The 25,520-nt window shown below is 62.2% G+C and overlaps 4 protein-coding genes across 17 annotated transcripts in view; 2 read left to right on the top strand and 2 right to left on the bottom strand.

Moving 5' to 3' along the window:
- Positions 1 to 19: 19 nt before the first annotated feature.
- LOC105485841 (essential meiotic structure-specific endonuclease subunit 2) lies at positions 20 to 3,330 on the bottom strand. The gene is made up of 8 exons (XM_011748392.3): positions 3,072 to 3,330; positions 2,733 to 2,869; positions 2,253 to 2,345; positions 1,475 to 1,566; positions 1,201 to 1,294; positions 927 to 1,042; positions 606 to 795; positions 20 to 524 (listed from the first exon to the last, which is right to left on the bottom strand). The coding sequence occupies exons 1-8, from the start codon at positions 3,316 to 3,318 to the stop codon at positions 354 to 356; spliced, it is 1,140 nt and encodes a 379-aa protein (XP_011746694.2). The 5' UTR covers positions 3,319 to 3,330; the 3' UTR covers positions 20 to 353.
- A 48-nt stretch (positions 3,331 to 3,378) lies between these two features.
- On the top strand, positions 3,379 to 4,670 carry LOC105485840 (mitochondrial ribosomal protein S34). The gene is made up of 3 exons (XM_011748390.3): positions 3,379 to 3,747; positions 3,900 to 3,942; positions 4,047 to 4,670. The coding sequence occupies exons 1-3, from the start codon at positions 3,427 to 3,429 to the stop codon at positions 4,337 to 4,339; spliced, it is 657 nt and encodes a 218-aa protein (XP_011746692.1). The 5' UTR covers positions 3,379 to 3,426; the 3' UTR covers positions 4,340 to 4,670.
- A 134-nt stretch (positions 4,671 to 4,804) lies between these two features.
- Positions 4,805 to 6,215, top strand: LOC105485839 (NME/NM23 nucleoside diphosphate kinase 3). 2 transcript variants are annotated; one of them, XM_071083883.1, is made up of 5 exons: positions 4,805 to 5,067; positions 5,151 to 5,281; positions 5,405 to 5,506; positions 5,581 to 5,685; positions 5,808 to 6,215. In XM_071083883.1, exons 1-5 carry the CDS (start codon positions 5,022 to 5,024, stop codon positions 5,919 to 5,921), a joined length of 498 nt encoding a protein of 165 aa, XP_070939984.1. In that variant the 5' UTR covers positions 4,805 to 5,021; the 3' UTR covers positions 5,922 to 6,215. The 2 variants fall into 2 exon arrangements, with proteins under 2 accessions (XP_070939984.1, XP_011746691.1); XM_011748389.3 differs by having other exon boundaries at positions 5,581 to 5,693.
- Positions 6,214 to 25,520, bottom strand: part of LOC105485837 (mitogen-activated protein kinase 8 interacting protein 3) — a 62,310-nt gene continuing 43,003 nt past the window's right edge. For 7 of the 13 annotated variants that reach the window (XM_071083871.1, XM_011748384.3, XM_011748377.3 and 4 more), the window contains 24 exons: positions 18,951 to 18,962; positions 18,110 to 18,127; positions 17,085 to 17,142; positions 16,569 to 16,721; positions 15,776 to 15,857; positions 14,196 to 14,326; positions 13,945 to 14,001; positions 13,671 to 13,841; positions 12,925 to 13,051; positions 12,477 to 12,572; positions 12,228 to 12,386; positions 11,388 to 11,553; positions 10,407 to 10,589; positions 10,140 to 10,329; positions 9,916 to 10,035; positions 9,761 to 9,841; positions 9,594 to 9,661; positions 9,266 to 9,414; positions 8,830 to 9,001; positions 8,646 to 8,759; positions 8,456 to 8,494; positions 8,186 to 8,365; positions 7,938 to 8,087; positions 6,214 to 7,861 (listed from right to left, as the gene is read on the bottom strand). In XM_071083871.1, the coding sequence (XP_070939972.1) occupies positions 7,740 to 7,861; positions 7,938 to 8,087; positions 8,186 to 8,365; positions 8,456 to 8,494; positions 8,646 to 8,759; positions 8,830 to 9,001; positions 9,266 to 9,414; positions 9,594 to 9,661; positions 9,761 to 9,841; positions 9,916 to 10,035; positions 10,140 to 10,329; positions 10,407 to 10,589; positions 11,388 to 11,553; positions 12,228 to 12,386; positions 12,477 to 12,572; positions 12,925 to 13,051; positions 13,671 to 13,841; positions 13,945 to 14,001; positions 14,196 to 14,326; positions 15,776 to 15,857; positions 16,569 to 16,721; positions 17,085 to 17,142; positions 18,110 to 18,127; positions 18,951 to 18,962 (2,798 nt within the window). In that variant the 3' untranslated portion in view covers positions 6,214 to 7,739. The remainder of the gene's footprint in view (positions 7,862 to 7,937; positions 8,088 to 8,185; positions 8,366 to 8,455; positions 8,495 to 8,645; positions 8,760 to 8,829; positions 9,002 to 9,265; positions 9,415 to 9,593; positions 9,662 to 9,760; positions 9,842 to 9,915; positions 10,036 to 10,139; positions 10,330 to 10,406; positions 10,590 to 11,387; positions 11,554 to 12,227; positions 12,387 to 12,476; positions 12,573 to 12,924; positions 13,052 to 13,670; positions 13,842 to 13,944; positions 14,002 to 14,195; positions 14,327 to 15,775; positions 15,858 to 16,568; positions 16,722 to 17,084; positions 17,143 to 18,109; positions 18,128 to 18,950; positions 18,963 to 25,520) is intronic. The other 6 variants (XM_011748376.3, XM_071083873.1, XM_011748380.3 and 3 more) reach the window with 4 other exon arrangements.

The raw sequence follows: 25,520 nt of genomic DNA, 5'->3' as shown, positions 1-25,520 counted from the left end.
TGCCACACCCCAAGCCTCCAGGTGGCAGTGGGGCCCTGGTGCTGCCTTCTGGCCCCTGCCAATGTGTGTATGTGTGTGTGTGGGGGGGCACACAGCCCTGCTGCTGAGCTCCCCTGTGGCCCGTGTGTCCAGGACTCAGCACAGGAACCACCAGCCATCTGCCAGCCAGAAGCCCCTCTTCTCATCCCAGCTACCTAAAACTTCCCCCGCAACCACCCACCCTCCCCGAGGTCAGACCTGCTCAGCCAGAGGCTGAGAAGCCAACCCACGTATGGCTGGGGTCCTCCCCCACTGCGCCAGGGTATCTGGTCTGTCCCCAAGGCTGCATGCTGTCCTGGTGGTCCCATGTGTGGTCAGGAGCCCAGGTCCAGCAGGAGGTCGGGGTTGGCCGTGGTCAGGAAGAGGCAGATGCGGCGGGAGAGGTCAGGCCCCACCCTGCGGGGACGCCCGCCTTCACTGGGCAGCACGGGGAGGTCAGCCAGGAGGCCCATGCGCTCCTGCTCCGTGCTGCAGGCCTCGAGTGCCTAGGGGCAGGCAGAGGTATGAGAGGGTGCCTGGGGACTGGGCCTCTGCACCTGGAGGGGTTCGAGGAGGGAGGGGCCCACCTGCTGCAGAAGGCGAGGGGAGGGGAAGGCTGTGACCACCGCATCGGCCACGGCTGGGCTGACTCGACTAAACTGCCTGATCTGCCTCCGCCAGGCCCCCCGCAGCCCTGTGCCGTCTCTTGCCACCGGCTCGCCGGCTGCCCAGCGCCCTGCTGTGCAGAAGGAAAAGGCCTGGGATTCCCGGTACTGCCTGGGGACAGGGAAGGACAGGGAGAAGCCTTTTAGAACCTCAGCTGAGCAGCTCCCCACAGGCCGGAGAGGCACTGCCACCACCTTGAGGTGATCCTGCCCCCTGCCCCCTTCAGTCCAAGTGTCACGCACTTGAGGGGACACTGGGCGAGAGCCTTGGTGATGGTGCACACGTGCTGACTCAGCTCCTGCCACGAGGCCACCAGTAGCACGTCCAGGTTTGCCCAGAGCTGCAGGAGCACCAGGGCCTGGGGAGGAGGCAAGCTGGTGGGCACGAGCCAGAGGAAGGCTCCCTGGGACACAGCTGATAGCTGCGCCATGTGCCACGCTGGGAACCAAACCCAGCCAGCAGCCCAATCACCGGGACCCAGGCCACCTGACTCACCCAGCTCAGACAGGCCCTCACCTCTTCCACCTGCGGCCAGCCGATGGCCACCTCGGCACCGGCCACCTTCGGGCTTTCCGGCTGCTGTGTCCCCGGGGCAACGTGCTGGCGAGACCTGAACAGAGGTGACCATTCCTCCCTGTTCCCCATGGGGCCTGCCCTGCCCGAGCGTGGCCTCTGCCAGAGCCCACCAGGGGAAGTGGGATCAGCTATGCCACAGCAACCCCAGAAGTGTGCCCACCTCCCCTGAACCCCCATCCCAGCCACTCCTGCTGTGGGCATGAGTGAGCGGTACCACAGGTAGGCATCCAGCCCGATGACAGCCAGGTGGGACCGCGCGGTGGTCTCAGGGGAGATCCAGGGCACCCAGCGAGTTGGGCCAGAGATCTGAAGATGAGAACGTGTGGCACAGTTGTTCACAGGAGGCTGCGGCTCAGGGCCATGGGCCACCAGGCCACAGCTGGTTTGCAGAACAGCAACCCTGAGAAAGAGCCAGGGGTGCCCAGACGAGCCTGTTCTGTTACCCTTCTGAGAAAACCAGCTCTGTGCCTCCCACGATGCCAAGGCGGCTAAGGAGACCCCTGGAGTGGCTGCCTGGGCACATCTCAGTTCCACTGAGCCCCTCATCCCGGTCCACCTCTGTATTCCAGCCTAGCTTTAACCTAACACAAAGCAGGGGCTTGAGAGACTCATCCTTGGACACAGGGACCTGGCAGGGGTCTGGCCTAACCCCACGCTGCCTGGTGCAACAGCACCTGAGCACTGCTCTTTGCAGGCAGGGGCCGGGCTGTCCGCTCTCAGAGGACGAACACAGCCCGCCTGCAGCCTACTGCCCAGACCCCGGCCTCCTGGCACTTCTCAGGACCCTCTAGGAGCAGCTGTAGCCTCCACAGGAGGAGCTTTCTCCATCTCACCCTAGAAACCTCTACGGTTTTGGATCAGAGAGGAATCCTGGCCTGCCCCATGCCCCCTCCAGCCCGGTCTACAAGGGCAGGGACCGGCAGCGCAGGCGCCTCCCGGCTGGGAACCCACCCGTCCTAACTGGAGACGGACTACTGCCACCACCCGAGCACCTGGGTCAGTGTGGCGACGCCCTGCAGAAACTCCTCGGGGTCCAGCAGCAGCAGGAATTCCTGTTCATCTGCAGCCCACACTTCAGGAGGCAGCTGTGGGGACATGGAGACGCGCTGCTGCCTGTCTCAACCCCGGGTGCCCCAGGGGCCCTGCCTGGGCAGTCTAGCAGCAACGCGGTCCGTGGCCCCAGCCAAGCCCAGGACCTGACAGGACTGCTCTACAGAAGCCCAGGTCAGGTCTCTGGGGCCGGCAGGAATCCTGACCACAGCCTGACTCCGGCCGGAACCTTATCCAGCCAGCTCGGCTCTTTACCAGCAGAACGGCTTGGGCACCCCCACTTTCCGTTCTCCATCCGTGGTTTACCATCCGCGAGACGCGCACCGCCCAGGGCAGCTGCCTCAGGGACAGCTCCAGGACTGAAATCATGGAAGCAAAACAGCCAACTCGGGGCTGGCCCTCGGGAACCCGCGAGCACTCACGCTGCGGGGGCAGGGGTCGGGACTCGCTCGGGTCCACCGCAGGCTGCGGGCCGGGCGCTGGGGCTCGATGCGGCACTCGCAGCCCAGGGCCTCCAGGGCCTCCATCAGGACGTCGGCACCAGCGTCTTCCAGGATGGCTGGGACCAGGGGAGAGGAGCGCGGTCACTGCTTCCCTCCACCCTCGCGAGCGCCCTACCTGGGCGGGGGCGCGGACCCGGCAGCCAGCATTCGGCACAAACCCCCGACTGGGAAGCGCGCCCCGCCCCGTCGGACGGAGGGCGCCGCCTGGCGGAGAAAGGCCTTTCCTACCCCGAGCGTCGCCCGTGCCCTCCGCCGCACCTGGGTCCACGCACACCGACAGGCGCTTCAGGACCTGCTCCGGCCGTAGCAGCCGCAACTCCTCGGCAGCCGCCCTGCGCTCCCCTGCTGGGTCCCGGGCTCTCGGGGCGGCCTCCGAGCCGGAGGGGCCCTCAGCGTCGGAGTCTGAGATCTCCCAGGTTGGAGGTCGCCGCTGACCGCTCCCGCCCCGTCCCCGGCCCCGGCCCTGGCGAGAGACCCCCGCCCTCCCGGGTCCAACCCGCGCCATGACCGGACCGACTTCTTTTTCGCTTCCGGCCGCGCCCGAACACTTTAGCCTGGGACACCGGCCTCTTCCGGCGGCTTCCGGCCGCAGCGCTGAGGACGCGGGTCCGCCATGGCGCGGAAGAAGGTGCGTCCGCGGCTGATTGCGGAGCTGGCCCGCCGCGTGCGCGCCCTGCGGGAGAAACTAAACAGGCCGCGCGACTCGCAGCTGTACGCTGTGGACTACGAGACCCTGACGCGGCCGTTCTCTGGACGCCGGCTGCCGGTCCGGGCCTGGGCCGACGTGCGCCGCGAGAGCCGCCTCTTCCAGCTGCTCGGCCGCCTCCCGCTCTTCGGCATGGGCCGCCTGGTCACGCGCAAGTCCTGGCTGTGGCAGCACGATGAGCCGTGCTACTGGCGCCTCACGCGGGTGCAGCCCGACTACACGGCGCAGGTGCGTGCACCCCGTCCGCACCCCGCCCCTGCAGCCGCCTGGTCTCCCCGCCTCCCCTCCTCCCTGCAGGTTTGCGTGTCTGAGGCTCCCACCTCCTGATCTCGGGGGCCGAGAGCCTTGCGAGCTGACCTCGCTTCCCTCTGGTTTTGCAGAACTTGGACCACGGGAGGGCCTGGGGCATCCTGACCTTCAAAGGTAAGGCTCGGGAGAGCTGGTGGAGAGCGGGTGCCCGGCAGTTCGATGCCGACCACCGACGGCACAGCAAATGTGTGTGCAGCACACCTCTTTTCCTTCATCAGGGAAGACGGAGAGCGAGGCGCGGGAGATCGAACACGTCATGTACCATGACTGGCGGCTGGTGCCCAAGCACGAGGAGGAGGCCTTCACCGCGTTCACGCCGGCGCCGGAGGACAGCCTGGCCTCCGTGCCGTACCCGCCGCTCCTCCGGGCCATGATTCTCGCAGAACGACAGAAAAATGGAGACACTAGCACCGAGGAGCCCATGCTGAATGTGCAGAGAACACGCATGGAACCCTGGGACTACCCTGCAAAACAGGAGGACAAAGGAAGGGCCAAGGGCACCCCCGTCTAGAATGCCAGAACCAGAGGGTGGCCTGAGGGGCTGTGAGGCAGCAGGGATCTTGTTGATGAAAGAAACCGTCTTCGCGTTACACCCGAGTCTGCCCCTCGGAGCTGGGAGGTCACCTTCCGCGACGTTTTCTGAGGATCTGCATTTTAGTGGGGAGGGCTGGGGCAAATCGCCACCTATGTTTTTCCTCTGGCCCTGCTGCCCCCACACCAACTCCGCAGGCTCACGCTGGGGAAAGCGGGAAGCGCTAACTCCCCTTCCCCCATTAGTGCTCTCTTTGCCTGGATCCCGGCAGAAGCTATGAAAGGGAATAAAGAGAAAAGAAGTACCCCGGGTTGCGGTGTCTGCGCGCTGTCTTTAGGACCGGGGAGAGAAGGGCTGATGTTGTGGTCTTGGCCCTGGCCGGGGGGCGGGGGCTCGGGCGGTGCGGAGCAGGGCGCCGCGTGGGTGGAACCACCTGGGCGGGTTGTGGGGGATACAGTTAGTGTCCGAGCCACTGGAGGAGACTTGGCCTCCGCAGCTGCCCTCTGGCCCCCCACGGCTGCTGGGTTCCGGGGTGCAAGTGAAGCAGCCTCCCTGAGTGCGTCCGCGGAGGCCGCCGCGCCGGGACCAGGCCTCTTTAAGCGCAGGCCCCGCCCCGGGCGCCACCGCCCCGCCCCGCGGAGCCCGCGCCCGCACCGCCATCATGATCTGCCTGGTGCTGACTATCTTCGCCAACCTCTTCCCCGCCGGTGAGCGGAGCGGAGCGGCGCGGGCGGGGGGTGGGCGGCCGGTGCTGGGCCGGTCTGACGCCACGTCCCCGCCTGCCCCGCAGCTTGCACCGGCGCACACGAGCGCACCTTCCTGGCCGTGAAGCCGGACGGCGTGCAGCGGCGGCTGGTGGGCGAGATCGTGCGGCGCTTCGAGAGGAAGGGCTTCAAGTTGGTGGCGCTGAAGCTGGTGCAGGTGGGGGCGCGGGGCGCGGTGGGCGAGCGGGGGCGCGGTGTGGGGGGAAGGGGGGCGGGGACCTGGGGACCTGGGGACGCCTGGGTGCCGGGTGCGGGCGCAGGCGGCCTGACCCTTCCGCAGGCCTCCGAGGAGCTGCTGCGCGAGCACTACGCCGAGCTGCGTGAACGCCCGTTCTACGGCCGCCTGGTCAAGTACATGGCCTCCGGGCCGGTGGTGGCCATGGTGAGTGCCCGGGAAGCGGGCGGACGGCCCCGGGACCCCACCCCTGCGTGATACCGCCCCCGTCCCCCGCACAGGTATGGCAGGGGCTGGACGTGGTGCGCACCTCGCGGGCGCTCATCGGGGCCACGAACCCGGCCGACGCCCCGCCCGGCACCATCCGCGGGGATTTCTGCATCGAGGTTGGCAAGTAAGGCTCGCCCCGGGGACGGGCCCAGCCCCGTCCGGCCTCCCCCAATTCGGCCTTCGTGGGACCCGTGCCGGAGCTCTCCTTCCCGCGCTCACGCGCGCCTCTTCCGTTCAGGAACTTGATTCACGGCAGCGACTCGGTGGAGAGTGCCCGCCGCGAGATCGCGCTCTGGTTCCGCGCAGACGAGCTCCTGTGCTGGGAGGACAGCGCCGGGCACTGGCTGTATGAGTAGCCCGGCAGGTGCGCCTCGCAGAGGCTCTGACACCCCAGCCTTCTCCAGGGCCCAGGTGGCCGGGCTTCTGGCCCCACCCCGCAGCGCTTGGAACATCCACCTGTCAGGACGTTGCATCGAGGGTGGCGCGGGCCTCTCCAATCCCTGGCGTACAGGGCTTCCTGCCCGAGGAGCTGCTCCAGGAGCCTGCGCGGCTCGCCTGGAAACGTGCCAGGACACTGTCCTGGTGCCCAGCCCAACATGGTCCAACGTTTCTTTTTATAATAAAGTGAAGTCCTCGTTTTCGTGTCGGTTTGGGTCCAGAAACAGACGTTTATTACATACAGAGCAGATATGTGGGTTTGCTTGCAGGGCCAAAGCCTGAGGAGAATCGTCACCCCTCCCCCAGCCGCACCACTGCTCAGCCCGGAGTCACTTCGAGATCCTGGGGGAACAGACGAGGGAGCAGACATACATCACAGTGGAGGTGGCAGGGATGGTGGGGAGAAGCCAGCAGCGCAGTGGCTGCAGCCCACGGTGGCCAGCGGGGCTTGTGGGGCAGCTCCCCAAGATCTGTGCTTCTCTGGTTGGGGGTGGGTGCGGGAGCTGGGCTGCCCTCATCAGGGCCTCCCAGACAGGAGTGCAGTGGGCCTGGAAGGTAGGAGTAGGCCAGCGAGGCCCGGCTGGACAGGGAGAGCAGTCCAGGGTGGCCTCTGCCCGCTACGGGCTTGGAGTCGGCTGGGGGCGGCTCCATCCTCAGCCCCATGGGCCTCTGCTTGGTGGCCTCTTGCTCCCGGGGAGCAGGCCACAGCGGGCAACCCTAGGCACTTAGTAGCGTGTCTGGGAGCTGGGCTCCGTGGAGCCCCGTGCAGGAGGCAGGCCCCAGGAGCACATTATCCCCCATCAACCTGAGGCTGAGCCTGCATCCTAGGACTGAACCCGGAGAGGCCAGGGGCCTCCCCTTCTTCCTGAGGCCTGGGCCTGCCCTGGCAGCCTGAGAAATCCCACCCTGGGGGCTTCTGGGAGGGACAGGACTCCAAGGCCCACTCCTCCAAGGTGAGTCTTCTGCCCAGGCAGAGCCTGGGGGGACACGGCAAGAGCCTGCCCGCGTGGGCAGGATGGGGTAGCAGTCTCTCTTCTCAAGCAGCTGCCCGAGGGAGCTGGGCCTCGTGCTTTCATGCCAGCTCCCTGGGCAGGGGACAGCCGGGGGGGGGGGGGACAGACAGAGGATAGAGGCTTGAGGACGGGGAGGCCCCAGAGAAGGCCGGCTGGGGTGCAGGCACCTGGGCAGCCCGAGGCCCACCTCCCTGGGCAAAGGCTAGTGCCTGGCCCAGCTCCCCTAGGCAGAGTGAGGGCCCGGGAGGCAGGGTGGCCCCATGAGCAGCATGCAGAGGTGGGCCCAGGGCAGGCAGCCTCGGCGGTGGGGAGCCCCTGCCTCCTCCAGGGGTGCTGGGGAGTAAGAGGCCCAGGGTGGAGCCAGGGCCACCTTGGGTCCTGCCTGCGCTGGGCCCAAGGTGCCCTGGACTTGAGGACTCTGGGCTGGAAGCTGGCCAGGAGCCGCCCGGGAAACTGTCCCGAGAGCATCTTCCCCTCGGGTGGAAGCACCCCTCCCTTCTCCTCCCAGCTGACTGGCATCCCCGCATTCCCTGCCTGCCGGAGGGGTGATGGGCATCCCCGCACTCCCTGCCCGCTGGAGGGGACCAGACTCAGGTGAAAGCTGCAGGTTGAGAGGTTAGAAGAGGGGCGGCGGCGCCTGGCTGGCTACCCCGCAGGGCAGGCGGGGGTCAGGTGGTCGGGGGTCCTATGTACAGGTCGGGCCAGGCAGGGCAGCGGCCTCACTCGGGGGTGTAGGACACCTGCCACACGATGATGTGACTGCGCTCCGCCTTGGACAGCACGGGCTTCACCTGGCTTATGTCCCCTGTGCCCTCCTCCGTCTCGTCGTCCTCTCCGTCTCCTGCAGGCAAGGCAGCAGAGTGAGGGCCAGGCTCCCCCCGCGCCCAACCTCAGTCCCGTCCCTGGGCCCCGCTCACCAATGCGGAAGTCGATGTAGCCCTCCCCGCCGCTCAGCACCAGCACGTTCCGCAGCTTCTGACCCTCGGCCTCCGAGGCAGGGGCAGCTGGCCCAGGGCCCTCAGCTGGGCTGTCCAGCACACTCCCGTTCAAGGTGGCCAGCACATTCCCTGGGATGGCAGAAGCGATTCAGGACAGTGGCCTCCTGGGGGAGGCGGCAACCACTGGCGTGCAGGGGATGTGGATGGCAGGAGGGGCCCAGTCTCACCTGGCACCGAGACAAAGAACTTCACAGCATCGCGGTGCCCGTGGAAGCAGAGCTGGGCCTGGGCCATGGAACAGTAGGGGATGAAGCTGCTGGCCGCCCTGTCACTGCTGTCATCGCCGTACACGTGGATGATGCCCCCAGGACGGGCGCCCTCCCCAGAGGTGGGGGATGTCTTATTGGCTGCAGGGAGAGAACCCAGAGGCGCTGAGCCCACATACAGATGGAGGGTGGGAGAGGCTCCGTGGGAGGACAGGAGGTGGCTGGGCTTACCTCGGAGCCCCAGGAGCTGGCCTCGGTGCAGGACCACAGCTGGGGACACAGGAGGAGCATGGGAGAAGAGGAGAGGGGTCAGCGAAGGGGCAGCGAGGCACCCTCCCATGTGGCCCTGCAGAGCCACCCCCGGGAACCCATGGACACCTCTGGCAGCACCACTGCCCCTGCAGGGGTGCATGCCACTCACTCTCTGTCAGGGGGATGGAGATGACCACTCCGTTGCCGGTGCCCACCCAGAGCCGGCTGCCCGCGACAAGCAGGGCTGTGATGCGCACGAAGGAGAAACCCAGTTTGCCGGTGCCTGTGGGGGGAGAGTGGTCAGGGCGGCTGGCCTTGAGCCCCCCGCCACCCCACCTGGCATGGCCCCTCACCCAGCATCTTGCTGACGTAGGGCTCAATGTCCACGTCCTGTAGGTGCTGGTGCGTGTGTGCGTGGTAGAGCCGCAGGGTGGAGTCCAGGCGGATGGACACCCATACGCCATCGCCGATCCACGCCAGCTGCCGCACCTGGCTCTCCCGCCGCGGGTGGGCGTCAAATGACTTCTGTGGAGTCATGGTTGCCCATCAACAGGGCTGGGGAGAGGAGAGGAAGTGGGGAGCCCCAAACCTGCCACAGCCCCAGGGCCACCTATAGCCCCCTCAGATCTTCTTTGCGCCTGCTTTGTGCCTGTTCGAGCCTGACTCATAGGCAGTATAGGGAGGATGAGACCCACATAGGGCTTTGTGGACTTCTGTATGGAAGGTGCCGGAGAGCTGCTGGCTGGCAGGAGCCTCTTCCCCTCCCTGGGGGCCCTGGCCAGCACTCGCCTCAATCTGCATGGTCTTGGGCTGGATGACGTGCACCTTGTTCTTGTAGCCACACCACACGCGGTCGTACACAACAGCCATGCAGCGGATGGAGTGGTGCGGGTGGCCCAGGTCCATTAGGTGATAGTTGCTCAGATCCCACTGGCCATCTGGAGGGAGCCCCGAACACCTGCTCAGGCCTGGCTGGGCCCCACCTCTGCTCAGGATATCAGGGGTTGAGATACCCACTGCCAGGCTAAGGAGAGGCCTGGAACCCCAGGAGTCCCTTGGCTAAACACTGCCAGGGCCATCAGCTGCCACCCACACACCCCGTGCTGCCAGGCCCCACCTTCACCACGGTGGAAGATGGCCAGGGTCCCGTCCGCCAGAGCCACCAGCACACGGCCTTTGACATGCCTGAAACAGGAATGCGGTGAGCCTGGTTTGGGCCAGGCTGTGCAGGCCCCCTCCGCCCTGTTCCCCCGTGACGCCCGGCCCTCAGCCTGGGTCACCCACACCAGGCTCAGCACGGAGTCCTTCAGCTTGATGGAGTGCAGGCACTTCTTCCAGTTGGCCACAGCCGAGTGCACGTAGAGCCTGTAGAAAGAAGTGGCAATGGGCGAGGGACTCACCCAGGACCCTCCCTCCACCTTGCCCTGGGCCCTTCCTACCAGCCGTTCTGGGCTCCCAGCCACATGGTGGGTGCAGCACTGCTGCCTGCTCCTGTGGGGTCCCCGCTGGGCTCCGGCTCTGGTTGCGTGCTGCTGCTGTCAGGCTCTGGCCCATTCTCACTGCAGGAAGGACGGTGGCTCCAGGGGGGCCACGGGGCATGCACCTGCCCCAAGACCCCTAGGCCCTTCCCACCTCTGCAAGCCTCCCCTCCGCTCCTGCTCACCTGCCAGGCTGGGGGCCAGAGGATGGGGTGGGGGCCGGGTCAGTGAAGACGTGCTCTGTGAGAGGCCCGGGCCGCAATGTGGCCGTCTCTGGCTCGCTGGGCCCAGGGTCTGGCACCTCCGTAGCCTCTGTGGCCTCCTCTGTGGACTGGGACGGGTTGACCTTCCCGTTGGCGATGGTGGCCACCTCCCCTGTGTTAGGAGAGGTGAGCTTGGGCTGGGCAGAAAGGTGGGAATGAGGGGATGGGGGAAACTCGCCCAGGACTCACCCTGCCCCTTGTCTAGCACCGGGGTGTCCCCTCGGGAGGAGCAGTTGCTCCGTGGCACATTGCAGCGGGTGGCACAGCCCACCAGGGTGATACCGGCCAGCACGCCGTCCACGCCCGGGTCCTCTGGGTTCACGTCGCTGTCCAGGAACATCTCCCCGGGGGGGTAGTCGCTGTCGCTGGCCGCTGGGGAGAGGGACGGCCCATCAGCCTGTGCTGGGGAACCCACTACTGCAAGGGTGTGCCCAGCACTCATACAGGGGCAGAGGGAGTGGGAGCTGGCCTCCCACTCTCCCAGCAGACCCAGCTTCCACACATGGCTCCACCCACAGCCCACCCAGGACCCTCTGCCTGCAGGCCTGGGACTCCAGCAAGCCTGCTCTGTTGGGTGGGCCCCTGGGCCAGGGAAGCTGAGAAGTAAGACCCTGGTCCTGGGAGCAAACAACTTGTGATCCTGTGGCAGACCCTCAAGAACCCAGATGGCCCTGTGGTTTCACACCAGAGACCTGGCAGAGCCCTCAGCACCCCTTCGTCCTCCCAGTGTTGGGGCTGGCCCAGAACATCACCAAGGTTACTGCTCACAGGGGTGACATGAAGCTCCTCACCCACACCCCCTTAGCCGCTGGTGAGGCCGTGAGATTTCGGCCCAACTGGAGGTTTCACATTCAGCATGAGGAAATGTTTTCCTGTGGTCCTCGAGTGATGCTTCAAGCTGCGGGCCGTGCCTACCCCTCGCCCTCTAACCAGGTGAGCGTGGGGTCCCGAGTAGGTAGGAAGAAGAGGCCGAGGCCATTGCGAGCTTCCTCCCAGAAACAGGGCCCAGGGCCTCACTAGACTGGGTGTCGCCCCTCCCACTGTCCACTGCCATGTTCCCGTGTCCACAGGACACCCCGAGAAGGTGGGTGCTGTGTGGCTGGGCTTTTACTTAGCTTGTTAGTAAAAGGGAGTGGCGCCCAAGTGGAAACGCCCACTCCAGCCACTCACCAGGGATGCTGGAGATACACAGTACGTGCGCGTTGCAGACGGTGAACTGGTCCACCACGGTGCCCGGCTGGTTGGCGTCGATGATCACCACCTTGCTGGTGGTCAGGGTGCTGGTCAGGATCCACACCCGGCTGGAGGTGGCGTCCATTTCAGGGAGCTCCTTGGCCTGTTTCAGGGCACGGGATCAAGGTCAGAGCCCGAGCTTGAGGCTACCCGGCAGGAGCACAGGGCCATGGGACTCCCAGAATCTGTCAGGATCCAGCCTTAACTGTAGCTTGAGAGGACATGCCTGTCCTTTCCCGGGGCCAGAGCAATGCGGACTCAGGACTGCACTCTAAAGCGCTTGCATACATGGTTTCGTCTCCACAGAGGAAGCCGCTGAGCTCCAAGAGGCCCAAGCTGGGCCATAAAACTAAGCCTCCGACCACTTGGAAGCAAGCTCTGCCACTCCAGGCCACTTGGGGGGTCGGGGAGAGGGAAAGGGAGAGGAGGGGAGGGGGAGGGGATGAGGGAGGTGGGAGGGGAGGGGGAGGGGAAGAGGGCCCACCCCAGCCCCATTCCCAGCCAGGGGACCGAGACTGCTGGATGGCACTCGGAGAGGGGAGGGGAGGGCCGCCCCAGCTGCAGCCCCATTCCCAGCCACGTGGGCCAAGATTCCTACTGAAAACCCAGAAGGCGGCTCAGTCCTGGGGAGGGAAGACACTGCTTCCCGCAGTCCAGGAGCCCCTGTGCCGCCCTGCTTCCGGGTGCTGTCCTGTGTCTCACTCCCAGCATGCTCTGCAGCTGAGCTGTCCTGAGACTCAGCCAGGGAGGGTGCCCGGTGGCCTCCGCCATACTCACCTTCTTCTTCTCGGGAGACCCGTGGGCGCTCTTGGGCTCACCGTCTCCTTCGCGGTCGCAGGTCAGGGGGTCGCGGCCTGGCGCTGGCTTGACTCCATTCCCACCGTCGTCCTCATTGGGCTTCCATCCGCTCAGGTTGACGCCCGCAGCACACCACAGCTGCAAGGGCAGGGCCGGGGTCGGGTGTCACCGGCGCTCCCCAGCCTCCCGCCTGCCCAGCCGGCCTGAACGGGGTCCTCGCCCGCTCACCTTCATGGTGGGGTCCTTCTCCACCAGAGGGCGGCAGTACACGGGCACCGGCACGTTCTTCATCCGCGTGTCCTCCTGGCCCCCGTTGGGACTCAGCTGCAGGGAGCAGGGAGGCGATATGGGCACCAGCCATGGCTCCTACCCATCCCTCCAGAAACCTTAGGCCGAGCTGCCAGCTTCTTGCGGCAGAGCCACCTCAAGACTGGAGGCAGGTGGGGGCGTCGGAGCCGCAGGGCTCCTCCTCCGACCCTCCAGACCCCTGCCCAGGGGGCTTACTAGGACCTGCCAGGCCCCGCCCCTCCCCGCCCGTCATCCCCTCCCCGCCCGTCGTCCCCTCCCACACCCGGCACTGCCCCGCCCTCTCTCCGCCCCTTACTCACGCTCCGCCCCTTACTCACGCCCCGCCCCCGCGGGGCCCCGCCCTGTCCCCGAAGCGCCCCGCCCGCACCTGCTTGTACTTGGCGGGCAGGCTCCAGCCGCAGGCCTGAAGTCGGCCGTCGTCGTTACGCACGTGCTCACGCACCTGGCGGTACTGCTCGCGCTTCTGCTCTCGACGGGCGGAGGACGTGCAGTCGCTGAGTGGAAGAATGATGGGTGATGTCTCTGTCCAGGGTGAGCGGCAGCCGAGCAGCAGGCACCCACAGTGCCCCAGGCTTGCCCTGGGGGAGGTCACGGCAGGGAGGCCCATCCTCGCCTTTTCCCGGCCACCGAGTGCCTAGCTAGGGAGGGTGGCCTTCCCAGCACCGGGTATGCCCCTGGGCTTGCAGGCCACAGCTGGCACCTGCTCGGCCCAGAGGCTGCTCTTCGGCCACAGTCACGGAGGGCTCCACAGACCGGGACCTGGAGTGCCGCCAGGGCACAGGCGCGACCAGCGACTCCTTGCTGCACATACGTCTGAAATGGCTCCTTGCTGCAGAGGCCACCGTGGAGCCCAGCGCAGCCCCCTGACTGTTGGTGTGCACAGCCTCTGCCAAGGGACATCCTGAACCAAACACTTCGGAGCCAAAGCAGCCCAGCTCCCCGCTGCAGGGAGGGGCAGGCAGTGTGCAGGGAGAGGTCACGACCCCTGGCATGTGGCCAGCAAGGTGGAGGCTGCCCTCAAAGTCCCGCTTCAGGTCCTGGAGGGGAGGGGCCTCAGGACAGGGCCTCCCCAACCCCACTGCAGGCCACTAGTGGGGACCATGGGACACTCACTCATCAGGGAAGAATTCCAGGGGCCGGCTGCCCGCCGAGATCGGGCACATGGCATGGCTGCGGCGCTGGCTGAAGCCGGCCGTGGTAGGCGACTTGTAGTGGATATTCACCGAGGGGTAGGGGCGCTTGGCCGGAGGGGGGCTGGAGGAGGAGCTGAAGAGGCGGCTGAAGCTGCCGGAGGCACAGGGAGGTGAGGGGTGGGCAGAGGACCAGGGAACTTCCCTGCCCCTTCCCCTGCAGCTGCTGCCCACACCCCCTGGGGCCCCCAGCTTACAACTGCCAGATGGTGGACTTCTTCTTCTCCTGGACGGATGGGTGCTCTCGGGATGCTCTGCGGGAGAGGGCATAGGGAGCAGCCTGCTAGCACCCTCATGCCTCCCTTGCCTGGTACTCTCTGGCCTCCCACCAGGAAGCACCCAGCACCCTTCAGTCCCCCCAGAAGACAGGGAGGTGCAGAGGAGGGAGCCGCAGTTCTGCCATCAGGGATGACCCCACAGCCCTTCCTGGGGTGGCCGCAACTCCCACCTGATCATCTCGGTCCACCGCACGGCCTCCTGCAGCTCCATCAGCCGCTCCTTGTACTGGTTCCGCTCCATGAGCACACGGGCCATCTCTACCCGCGTGAAGCGGCGGCGCTGGGCCATGGGGATTTTGTCCTGTGGAGGGGAGAGGCACAGAGGCTCAATCAGCCAGCCTTGGAGGCCGGGTCACACCTGCTTCCTCCTGGGGTGCCTCCACCGGGGCAGGGTCGTGGCCTCCAGGTATAGGTGGATCTCAGTACCAATTTCCTGCAGATCCTCAGGCAAGAAGCCTGAGGGGTGTCAGCAAGGGGGGAGGGGAACCTGGAGTCAGCCTGACCCTGCCAGGGCTGCCAGGACACGCGTGAGAGGCACGATGTGGGTGACTTTCCCTGCATGTCCGTGGAGGCCCCAAATGCCTCAGGTGAGGTGCAGGTGGGACTGCTCCAGTGTGAAATGAGTAGATGGGACGCTCTAGGAAGGGTCCAGCCGGCTGAACACTTTGGGTTCTGACAGACCCACGTGGGGTCTGTGGTCTGCTCCCCTACCCAGGGCTGCTCAGCAGAGCTGCCAGGGAGTGAGGAAGTGCGAGTCCCCACAGGGCCCCTGGCACTCAGCACTCTGTGCTTGCAGGTGCACATCCAGCCTCAGGCCGTGACAAGGGGCAGAGGCCCAGGACCGGTGGCACCCTCGGCTCATGCAGGACAGGCTGTGGGGGGGGACATGACTCGCCTTCCACTTGTGTTTCTCCTAGACCGTGGGGAGTGCGGGGTGCACGGGATGGCCTGAGACATACAACCTCACTTTATCGTCACCACAGCCCCCAGGTGACTGAGCTAGTGCAGGTGAGGCCGGCATCTGCCCTGGGGCTGGGCCTGCTCTCCTTAAGGAAGGAGGCCAGGGGCCCACTGACAGGCAGTGCTCCCTCTGGCCTCTCCCCTGGAGGGGGTGGTGGTTCTAAAGGGGAGGGCTGGCAATGCCCAGGCAGCAGAGAGCCTGCCCGAGGGCCTCCTGGGCTCCTCAGGGGTGGGGTAGGTCCTGAAAAGGGGACAGCAGGTGACTGACTTGGAGCACTGGCCAGGTTGCAGAGCCAGGGAGACCCGCTTGTGACTATACAAAAGGCATGCACTAGGACTTGGTGCTGACAGGTGACCGGCATCCTGCCAGGGCTGTGGTCCTGCCCAAGGGCCTGGTTCTGATTCTATGTGGTCTCGGGAGTGGGGCAGCAGATGATGCCGTTGGGGTCAGGTGTTATCCAGGAGGGGTGGGAGAGCTGTCAGCCCAGAAGATTCCGAGTCCCCAGGACCCCGCCTGGGCCCCCTGCCTGTGCCCCCAGCCCTGCATGTGAATAGTGGGCTATACTGATTCTGTACAGAGACAGAAGGGCCGGTGAGTCCCCGGGAGCTGTCCCCCATGCCCATGCCCTGAGTGTGAATAGTAGGATATACCGTGTGTGAATAGTGAAATGTACTGCCTGTGAATGCTGAATGGTGACCGCCCCGCCTGTGATTGGTGAATGGTGACCGCCCTGCCTGTTTATAGTGGATGGTGGCCGCCCCGCCTGTGAAGAGTGAAGAGTGGATGTACCGATTCTGTACAGAGATAGCTGCTTACATCCTCCGCCTCTTCTTTGGGTTCACGGCGGGCAATGATGGCCTCGGACTTCACTCTGCGGGAAAGGGAAGGAGGTAGGGAGGATGAGGGCCTCCCAGGGGCCTCCGGAACACACAGCGGGCAGTGCCTGCCCCGAACTTGTGTCCTTGTCTCTGTGCAAGGCTGGGGGCTCTCCCCACAGGGACCCCCGCAGCAGCTATCTGATTCAGGGCCCTGAACGCTTCTGCTGGTTCCCTGGGGGCAGGTGGCCTGCGCCACTGCTGCACGAGTACCCTGAAGCCCAGCCTTCCGTCCTGGCTGCCTGGGAATGCAGAGGAGGGTGAAGCACAGGGGCCCTGGCTTGGCAAACCCAGAGCAGATCTGGGTCCCTTCTTGGGCAGAGGCATGGTCTCGGGGCCCCCACATGTCCTCTGCCCATCAGAGAAGGGCTGGAGCCCCAACATACAGCTCTCCAGGGACCGTGGCCAAACCTTGGCTGATCAAAGGGCTGGAGGAGTGGGATGGTGGGAGCTGCAGCCGAGCCCCACATGACGCCATGCTGGGAAGGCACACATGAGACAGGCCCAGTGTGCGCTGTAGGAGGCTCAGGAGGAGACCACGGCCCCACTCGGCTAGTTGGGGTGGAGTGGCTGTGAGCTGGAGCTGGGGGTAGGCAGGCTGTGCACAAAGCCACTCGGGCTGGAGAGCAGGCACTGGAGGAGGCAGGCACTCTGGAACCCTGAGGCCGGGGTCCCTCTGTGACCGGCTTTCCATGCCCCACCCTCACCTTTTCAGTTCCTCTTCCAGCTCCTTGATGCGGTTTTCCAGCTTGACTTTGGCCTGCTTGGCAGCCTCTAGCTCGCCCCTCAGCACCTCCTGCTCCCCGGACAGCTGGTCGACCTTGGCAATCAGGTCATTCTTCACCACGTTCAAGGCATTTCTTGGAAAAAGCAGAAAGATGGGAGCGCTGCGAGCGTGGCATACGGGTACGTGAAGGGGCCTTCCCGGGGCGCCTGCACTTCTGCCCTGGAGAAGGCACAGCCTGGTCAAGAAGGTGGCTGAATGGGAGACCGTACCCCTATCTGAGCTAAACTCCACAGTCACCCTCGTTAGAGGCTCCTGGAGATAAGCTTCCTAAAGAAACCAGGCGGAGCCCTGCTCCAAGTTCCTCCCGCCCCAGATGAGGACAGCTGCTGGCGATGGAGTCAGGTCCTCCCCAAGGCGCCCTCTGGCCCAGCTCACTCTCCAGCCCTGGTGAGGAGGGCTGCCTCAGCCCCACCACACAGGAGAAGGGCACTCTTACTTGGTTTCCAGAAGCTGTGAGTTTTCCAGCAGCAGATTCCCCACTTCTTTGCCCATTCCTGAAACAGAAGGTGTGGAGGTTTCACCTGGGCCCTTCAAGACAGGACCCTTATGCCGCCGCACCTGCCTCAGGGCAACGCTTCTGAAGAGGGTAGCTGGCTGGGGGTGACGCCCGATCTGCAGGGAGCAGGGGCCATGAAGGGGGGGGCTCACGCCGGGCCCAGTCTGCGCACAGAGCAGGCTCCCAGGCCTAGGGGTGGTTCTTGTGTCCGACCAATGTCACAGGCCGGCTGGCCGGATGCAGGCCCCTGAATGGCCACTGTGCCGCCACCTCAGAGCCCTCAGCAGGTCCGTCACCAGGCAGGCCCTCTCAGAGCCACCACCCTCAGGCGAGTGATGTTGGAGCTGCGGTGAGGGGACAGGTGGGCGAGGAGAGGCCTGGCCCTCACGGCAGGGCCAGCAGGGCTAGGATGCAGCGATGGGGCGCGGCTGTGAGGACAGGGCTCCCTGGCTCCCTGGCAGGACTGATGGCTCCTCTGCCACCAGGCCCCAAGTGGACCTGGACTGAGCTCCCTGCAAGCATGCCCCAGAAACCCCAAAAGGATGGAAAGAAACTCCAAGGTCCTGCCCTCCCACACACTCCCCCACTGTCTCCGTAGTCAAGAGACAGCATCACACGCCTCTGCACCTGGACTCAGGGGTCCTGCCTGCTGTCTCTCTTATGACCTCCCTTGCCTCAAACATGGGCCTTCCTCCCCATAGGCAGGGTCTGCCCTGCACTTTTGGGGGTTCAGAGAGGCTGGGGCTGCCCTCCTCAGGCCTTCAAGTCTGTCCCTTGGGGGAAGTTGCCACCTCCCACAGCCCAGAGGCAGCCTGGACAGAGCCAGCTTCACCCAGGGCTGCCCCCTTGACCCCGGCGGCCCCAACACCGTCCCCATCATGCAGAACAAAGCAAACAGCTCATGAAGCAGGAGACCATGTGGGGGTGGAGGAGCGACGCGCGCTGGAGCGGGGCCTCAGCCTTACCAAAGAAATCATCGCGCACTAGGGAGCCGTCCCCGTCCCACAGGAGATGGGCAACCAGGGCGGGAGGAGAGGGAGAAAGGGAGAGAAGAGAAGCGCGTTAAGCCCGTGTGGACAGCAGGCTGGGAGGAATTCAGAGCTGGGTCTGCTGGGTTAGGGTGGGTGCAGGAGGGAGTTAGAGGGCAGGAGATGGGATGGAGCCAGCTACTCCTTCTGGAAAGTTTATCCTTGGGGTTCCATGAAGACTACCAGGCCAACGTCACCTGTGGGCAGGCAGCTAACAGCTCACCCCAAATGCCGGGCTGGGTGGGGCTGAGGACGGAAGGCACCCCGTGGGAACAGGCTGTGCCTGGAGGCTGGGGGGCTGTACCTGGACAGCCTCTGAGTGGTCCACCCCGCTCTGGGTGGGGCCTCGGAGCCTCCTGCTGTGCGGCCAGAGAGCAGGACTCAACCTGTCCACCGAGGTGGGGAGGGGCCCCGGGCTGGGCTTGGCGGGGGCCTCAAGGACCCCTGACTTCTGGGGTGTGCCTGACAGTAGGGGGGGCCCCAGAGCTGGCCTTGGCCATGTCCCGTCACTGCTGTGCGTGTCTCAGGGCTCTGCAGGGCCTTCAGAAATGGCCCACGGGGGACTCCTCAGGCAGGGGGGGTTGGATATCCAGGTCATTGTCAAGTGGCTGGTGGAGCAAACTGAACAAGCTTCCGAGCGGCGGTGGCTGCGAGCAGAAGCACAGGCGCTGCGGCGACGTGGGGGGCAGTCCACACAGCCACGGTGACGGGATAGCTCGGGGCGTACCCCGTCCACCCACTCCCACACAGAGGGGAGACAGGAGAGAGAGATACTCACCTGAGAACTCCCCTGGCGTGTCCAGCGAGGCACAAAGAGGCAGGGGGAGGAAGGGACAAAGGTCAATTAGTGACTGGAACACAACAAAATAAAGAAATGCTTATTACAGAAAACCCAGCAACGCTTTGGCCACTCCCATGTTGCAGGGCAGGAGAGAACAGGAGCAGCCTCCAGCAGGTCTGGGTGCCCTGTGCCCCCGGGCAGAAGCCTGCAGGGAACGGGGCCCAGGCGCCGTGGTCCAGTCCAGGGCTGTGTTGCTGACCCCTGACCCTAAAGCCTGCTCCCCTCTGCTCCCATCACCCATCAGGAGGGCAGGCCCCCTGCAGCCCCCATGATGCAGGCCTGTGAAGAGGAGTGTGTGTGTGGCAGGGTGTGGCAGGTGCCCAGCCTCCAAAAGCCCCCCATCGTGGGCGAGGGAGAGAGTGGTGCGGGAGACACTGCAGATGCAGGCCTGGAGCTGGACTCCTGGGCTCCTGGGTCAGCCTGGGTAGGGCAGGACCTCGGTGAAGGATGACTGAAGACAGCGGGAGCAAGGGCCGCACGGTGGAGGGCGGAGACAACACGCCAGAAAGCAGAGGAGGGGTGGGGAGCATGAGGCGGGCGAGGCATCCTCACTGGGTCCCGGCCCCTGCCCTGCACGGGAGGCTGGCGAGGGAAACGCTCTGCGGGAGACACCAGCAGAGGCGAGGACGCGGTTCCGCTCTACTTGGTTGTTTCACACAGAAAGGAGAACGGCGTGGAAAAGTCACTTGATCTGGATGACAAAAGGGTTGTTTGCTACAGGAATTCCAATAATAAGGCAATTTCCAGTCAAAGAGCAGATGTCCTTCTCTCTCATCTCGGCTTCTCAGGGCAACCGCTGCTAACGGCCAATATTCTCCTCTCAGGTTTCCTTCTAGATAAGCAACAGGTTTCAAAGAACAAAATCGGGACCACATTATCCATCTCTCCGGGAGACTTCCTGCGTTCCGCTCAGCAATGTCATGGGACACTCCTGTGCTGAGGTTCCTGGTTGCCTTTATTTTTTGAGACGGGGTCTCACTTTGTTGCTCAGGCTGGAGTGCAGTGGCACTATCATAGCTCACTGCAATGTCGACCTCCCAGGCTCAAGAGATCCTCCCTCCTCAGCCTCCTGAGTAGCTGGGTCTACAGGAGCATGCCACCATGCCCGGCTAATCTTTGTGTGTGTGTGTGTGTTTTTTTTGTTGTTGTTCTTGTTGTTTTTTTAGTAGAAATGAAATCTCACTATGTTGCCCAGGCTGGTCTTCAAGTCCTGAGCTCAAGCAGTCTGCCCACCTTGGCCTCTCAAAGTGCTGAGATTATGGGTGTGAGCCACCGTGCCTGACCCTGGTTCCTTTTTTTCTTTTTTTTTTTTTTAGATGGGGTCTTGCTCTGTCACCCACGTTGGAGTGAAGTGGCGCGATCTCGGCTCACTGCAACCTCCACCTCCCAGGCTGAAGCAGTCCTCCCCGTGAGCCTCCCAAGTAGCTGGGGCCACAGGTGCGCACCACCACACCCAGCTAAGTATTTGGTAGAGATGGGGTTTCACCATGTGGCCCAGGCTGGTCTTGAACTCCTGAGCTCAAATGATCCACCTGCCTCGGCAGGCATGCACCACTGCCCCTGGCCTGGTTGCTTTTAATGCCCTGTCATGTTTCTCTATGGGAATATCTCATCATCTGTCACTGCACCTGCTCCCCCGAGACTTGGTGTCCCTGTGTGTGGGCTTGAGGTACTTTTCAGCCCTGTGACTGCCCGACTGCTCCCTCGAAGGCTGCACCTCCAGCTGCTGCTGCACCGCCACTGCCACCTGCCAGTGCTCGGTGGGGCTGCACCCATCACCTCTGGCTGGCATGTAGGGCAGCACCTGTTGCACCCTAGACAGCCTCGATTGTCTTATTTTCAATCCTTTAGGGAAAAAGTTTTCTTGATTTTCTCTTTATTTATTTATTATTTCTGAAATTGAGCATCTTTTCAGATGTTTATTGGTATAGCTTGTAAATTTCCTTTTTCTTTCTTTCTTTCTTTTTTTTTTTTTGAGAAAGAGTCTCACTCTTTCACCAGGCTGGAGTGCAATGGCGTGATCTCGGCTCACTGCAACCTCCACCTCCCGGGTTCAAGCGATTCTCCTGCCTTACTCTTCTGAGTAGCTGGGACTACAGGCATGCACCATCATGCCTGGGGAATTTTTGTATTTTTAGTAGAGACGGGGTTTCACCATGTAGGCCAAGATGGTCTCGATCTCTTGACCTCGTGATCCGCCTGCCTCGGCTTCCCAAAGTGCTGGGATGACAGGCGTGGGCCACCATGCCTGGCCAAATTTCCTGTTTTATCTTCTGACAATTCCTATTGTACTTGGCTTCTTTTCTTTTTTTAATCGTCAAGGACTTGCTCTGTTGCCCAGGCTGGAGTGCAGTGGTGCGACCGCGACTCCCTGCAGCATTGGTCTCCAGGGCTCAAGCGTTCCTCCCACCTCAGCCTCCTGAGTGGTTGGCATGATTCTCAGGTGATACACTAAACTCAACTTGAGCTAAAATTCACTCCAGCTATGTCTGTGGCTGCTACATGTGTGCACCACAATGCCTGGCTAATTTTTGTATGTTTTTGTAGAGAGGGGGTCTCCCTATGTTGCCCAGGCTGGTCTTGAATTCCTGAGCTCAAGTGATCCTCCTGCCTTAGCTTCCCAAAGTGCTGGGATTACAGGTGTGCGTCACCGTGCAGGCCTTTATTTTAATTTTAATGATGTCTCCATCATTAGCCACAGTTGTCATTATTTTCCTTTATGGCTTTGGTCACATAGAGGGGCTCAGATTATGAAAATATTCTCCAATATCCTTTTCCAGTTATTTTTTCTTTTCTTCTTTTTTTTTTTTTTTTAAGACAGAGTCTTGCTCTGTCACCCAGGCTGGAGTGCAGTGGTGCGATCTCGGCTCACTGCAACCTCCGCCACCTGGGTTCATGCAATTCTCCTGCCTCAGCCTCCCCAGTAGCTGAGATTACAGGCACTTGCCACCATGCTCAGCTAATTTTTTTTTTTTTTTAATTTCTAGTAGAAACGGGGTTTCACCATGTTGGCCAAGATAGTTTCGATCTCTTGACCGCCTCAGCCTCCCAAAGTGCTGGGATTACGGGCGTGAGCCACTGCGCCTGGTCCCTTTTCCAGTTCTACTATCCTTTCTTGACATTCTTATTTTTCTGAGACAGGCTCTTGCTCTGTCCCCCACGTTGGAGTACAGTGGCACAATCATGGCTCACTCTATCCTTGAACTCCCAGGCTCAAGTGATCCTCCCACCTCAGACTCCCAAGTAGCTGGGACCACGGGTGCCAGCACGCCTGGCTCCATTCTGTTGTCCTCGTAATTGTGTGCTTAGATCTTTAATCCACCTGGAAATCACTGCTGTTTACGGGGAGGTTAGGCTTAGACTTCATTTTACACAAGCAGCAACTAAGGCAGTATGTTTACGGACTCATCCGCCCGTTTTCCACGGTTTGAGACGCCACACTTGTACACAGATGGATTCCCCATGGCTCCAGGTCTGTCTTAGCTCTTGGTCCTGAGCTCATGAGCTCGTGTCGCAGGTTTGTTGCTGCCTGCCTCAACTGCCGCAGTTTTACGTGGAATCCTGCAAGCTTGTTCTCTCCCCATATTTTCTGGGATATTCCCACATGTTTCCTCTACTGGACCAACTTCAGATCCATTCACAGAGTTCCAGAAAAATCTCCAACAAGCATGGGGGTATTTTTACTGGTAATGAATGGATTTCCGTGGGAGCGGTGGGCTGCCTGTGACGTCAGCAGACAGCTCGCAGGGCGTGTCTTCGGGTCTGGGCACGCGGCGCCACCCTCTGCGCGTGCGGCTGCTTTTATGTCCTTCAGTGGCGCTTCCGGATCTTACGCAGGCTTGTCTTTTCTCAACGTTATTTGTGAGCGTTTTCTTCTTCTTTTTCTGAGACGGAGTCTCGCTCTGGGGTGCAGGGGCGCGATCTCGGCTCACTGCAACCTCCACCTCCCGGGTTCAAGCCATTCTCCTGCCTCAGCCTCCCGAGGAGCTGGGACTACAGAGCCCGCCACCACGCCCGGGTAATTTTTGTATTTTTAGTAGAGACGGTTTCACCATGTTGGCCAGGGTGGTCTTGAACTCCTGACCTTGTGATCCGCCCGCCTTGGCCTCCCACAGTGCTGGGATGACAGGCGTGAGCCACTGCGCCCGGCCTATTTGTGGACAGTTTCTATGTCTGGCTACTACGTCGGTGGAATCTCTCCTCAGGGCTGCCTCGTCCGTGCAGAGCAGAGTGGAGAGAAAGATCAGCTGTGCGGATTCCAGATTCCAGTTCAGCAATGCAGGGCACATAGTATAACTTCTCTGATTGTTAGTCATTTGTAAAACAGAAAAATAAGTTCCTCAGTGCATATTTGCTGTAAAATTCCCACCAGGTAGTGGGGTAATAGCTGGTACAGCTCCCAGCACCAGCCATATGCTCAGTGAGTATTAATTCCCTTACTCCCTATTACGCCATTTTTTTTTTTTTTAGACAGAGTTTCACACTTGTTGCCCAGGCTGCAGTGCAGTGGTGCGATCTTGGCTCACTGCAACCTCTGCCTCCTAGATTCAAGCAATTCTCCTGCCTCAGCCTCCCGAGTAGCTGGGATTACAGGTGCCTGCCACGGTGCCTGGCTATTTTTTTTGTATTTTTAGTAGAGATGGGGTTTCACCATCTTGGCCAGGCTGGTCTCGAACTCCCACCCACCTCGACCTCGTGACCCACCCACCTCGGCCTCCCAGAGTGCTGGGATTACAGGTGTGAGCCACTGCGCCCAGCTGGTCCTATTATGCCAATTCTAAGACACACATTTTTTCCTATGTTAACATTTCTGAAATGTCAGTGGGTCTTAAACAATCACTGTCACATTATAGTTTAATTTGCAGCAGTTTTTTTCTTTCTTGAAGATTCCTAAAATAATGGTATGTGGGGCTGGGCGTGGTGGCTCACACCTGTAATCCCAGCACTTTGGGAGGTTGAGGCGGGTGGATCACAAGGTCAGGAGATCGAGACCATCGTGGCCAACACGGTGAAACCCCGTCTCTACTAAAAAATACAAAAAATTAGCCGGGCGAGGTGGCAGGCGCCTGTGGTCCCAGCTACTCAGGAGGCTGAGGCAGGAGAATGGCGTGAACCCGGGAGGTGGAGCTTTCAGTGAGCTGAGATCCGGCCACTGCACTCCAGCCTGGGCGGCAGAGCGAGACTCCGTCTCAAAAAAAAAAAAAAAATTAATAATAATAATATTATAATAATGGTATGTGGGCTGGGTGCAGTGGCTCACACCTGTAATCCCAGCATGATTTAGGAGGCCAAAGTGGGAGGATCACTTGAGCCTAGGAGTGTGAGACCAGCCCTGGCAACATAGCAACAGCCCACCTGTATAGGAAAAAAAAACAAAAAGTCTTAAAATGGGTGTTGTCTCAGATTCGATGGAATACAACAGATGCCCAACCTGGGCTCTTTTCATTTCTCCATCACCAAAGGAAGTCAGAGTAAAAATGCTGAGGGAGGCGCAGGGCCGCCACGTAGGCACTGGACGGAGGGACATCGCCTCCACCTGCTGACTTTGGGCAGAAGCAGCTTCCGTCACGTGCAAAGTGGATGTGTTTCGGAAATGACGCTCTTTCCCAGATCCGTGCAGGTCCCAGGCTCTCCCCTGCTTGGCAGCCTCATGAGGGCGTACTCCTTTCCCTGCTGTCTTCAGGAGTTCGTGCCCGTTCTGCAGCTGAGCTGGACATGGGGCAAGGCCCCGGGCAAGTTGATTAGGGCAGAGGGCACAGGTCCCCGCTCGTTCACCCATCCTGGTTGCCAGAGAGCAGGCTCCTCTGTTTCAAAAATGTTCCATCAAGGCCGGGCGTGGTGGCTCAAGCCTGTAATCCCAGCACTTTGGGAGGCCGAGGCGGGCGGATCACAAGGTCAGGAGATCGAGACCACAGTGAAACCCCGTCTCTACTAAAAATACAAAAAATTAGCCGGGCGCGGTGGCGGGCGCCTGTAGTCCTAGCTACTCAGGAGGCTGAGGCAGGAGAATGGCGTGAACCCAGGAGGCGGAGCTTGCAGTGAGCCGAGATCGCGCCACTGCACTCCAGCCTGGGCAACAGCGTGAGACTCCGTCTCAAAAAAAAAAAAAGAAAAAAGAAAAAAAAGAAAAATGTTCCATCAACAGATTGCAGCAGCAGGAGTCCCCACTCCTCAGGACTGCCTGACCTTTTCTTTTCCTGTCTCACTCTGTTGCCCAGGCTGGAGTGCAGCGGTGTGCTCACAGCTCACTGCAGCCTCCACCTCCCAGGCTGAAGTAATCTTCCCACTTCAGCTTCCCAAGTGGCTGGGACATACAGGTGCACACCACCATGCCTGCCTAATTTTTTATAAAATGTTTTGTAGAGACGGGGTCTCGCTATATTGACCAGGCTGGTCTTGAACTCCTAGGCACAAGTGATCCTCCTGCCTTGGCCTCCCAAAGCTATGGGATTACGGGTGTGAGTGACTGCCCCCGGCCTCCCTGCCTTTCTTATACACATTATGTTT

The sequence above is a fragment of the Macaca nemestrina genome, chromosome 18 (genome assembly GCF_043159975.1).
Source record: "Macaca nemestrina isolate mMacNem1 chromosome 18, mMacNem.hap1, whole genome shotgun sequence".
Lineage (NCBI taxonomy): Eukaryota > Metazoa > Chordata > Mammalia > Primates > Cercopithecidae > Macaca > Macaca nemestrina.
The sequence above is the reverse complement of the archived record's forward strand: the minus strand, read 5'-3'. Positions and strand labels throughout refer to the sequence as shown.

Coding starts and splice junctions, on each gene's coding strand:
- LOC105485841 (XM_011748392.3), bottom strand. CDS start 3,318: ATGGCGCGGGTTGGACCCGGGAGGGCGGGGGTCTCTCGCCAGGGCCGG. Junction 1,295..1,474: donor GGGCTGGATGCCTACCTGTG/GTACCGCTCACT, acceptor ACCTCTGTTCAG/GTCTCGCCAGCACGTTGCCC. Junction 1,043..1,200: donor GCTGGCCGCAGGTGGAAGAG/GTGAGGGCCTGT, acceptor CCTCCTCCCCAG/GCCCTGGTGCTCCTGCAGCT.
- LOC105485840 (XM_011748390.3), top strand. CDS start 3,427: ATGGCGCGGAAGAAGGTGCGTCCGCGGCTGATTGCGGAGCTGGCCCGC. Junction 3,748..3,899: donor AGCCCGACTACACGGCGCAG/GTGCGTGCACCC, acceptor CTGGTTTTGCAG/AACTTGGACCACGGGAGGGC. Junction 3,943..4,046: donor GGGCATCCTGACCTTCAAAG/GTAAGGCTCGGG, acceptor TTCCTTCATCAG/GGAAGACGGAGAGCGAGGCG.
- LOC105485839 (XM_011748389.3), top strand. CDS start 5,022: ATGATCTGCCTGGTGCTGACTATCTTCGCCAACCTCTTCCCCGCCG. Junction 5,282..5,404: donor TGGCGCTGAAGCTGGTGCAG/GTGGGGGCGCGG, acceptor ACCCTTCCGCAG/GCCTCCGAGGAGCTGCTGCG. Junction 5,507..5,580: donor CCGGGCCGGTGGTGGCCATG/GTGAGTGCCCGG, acceptor TCCCCCGCACAG/GTATGGCAGGGGCTGGACGT.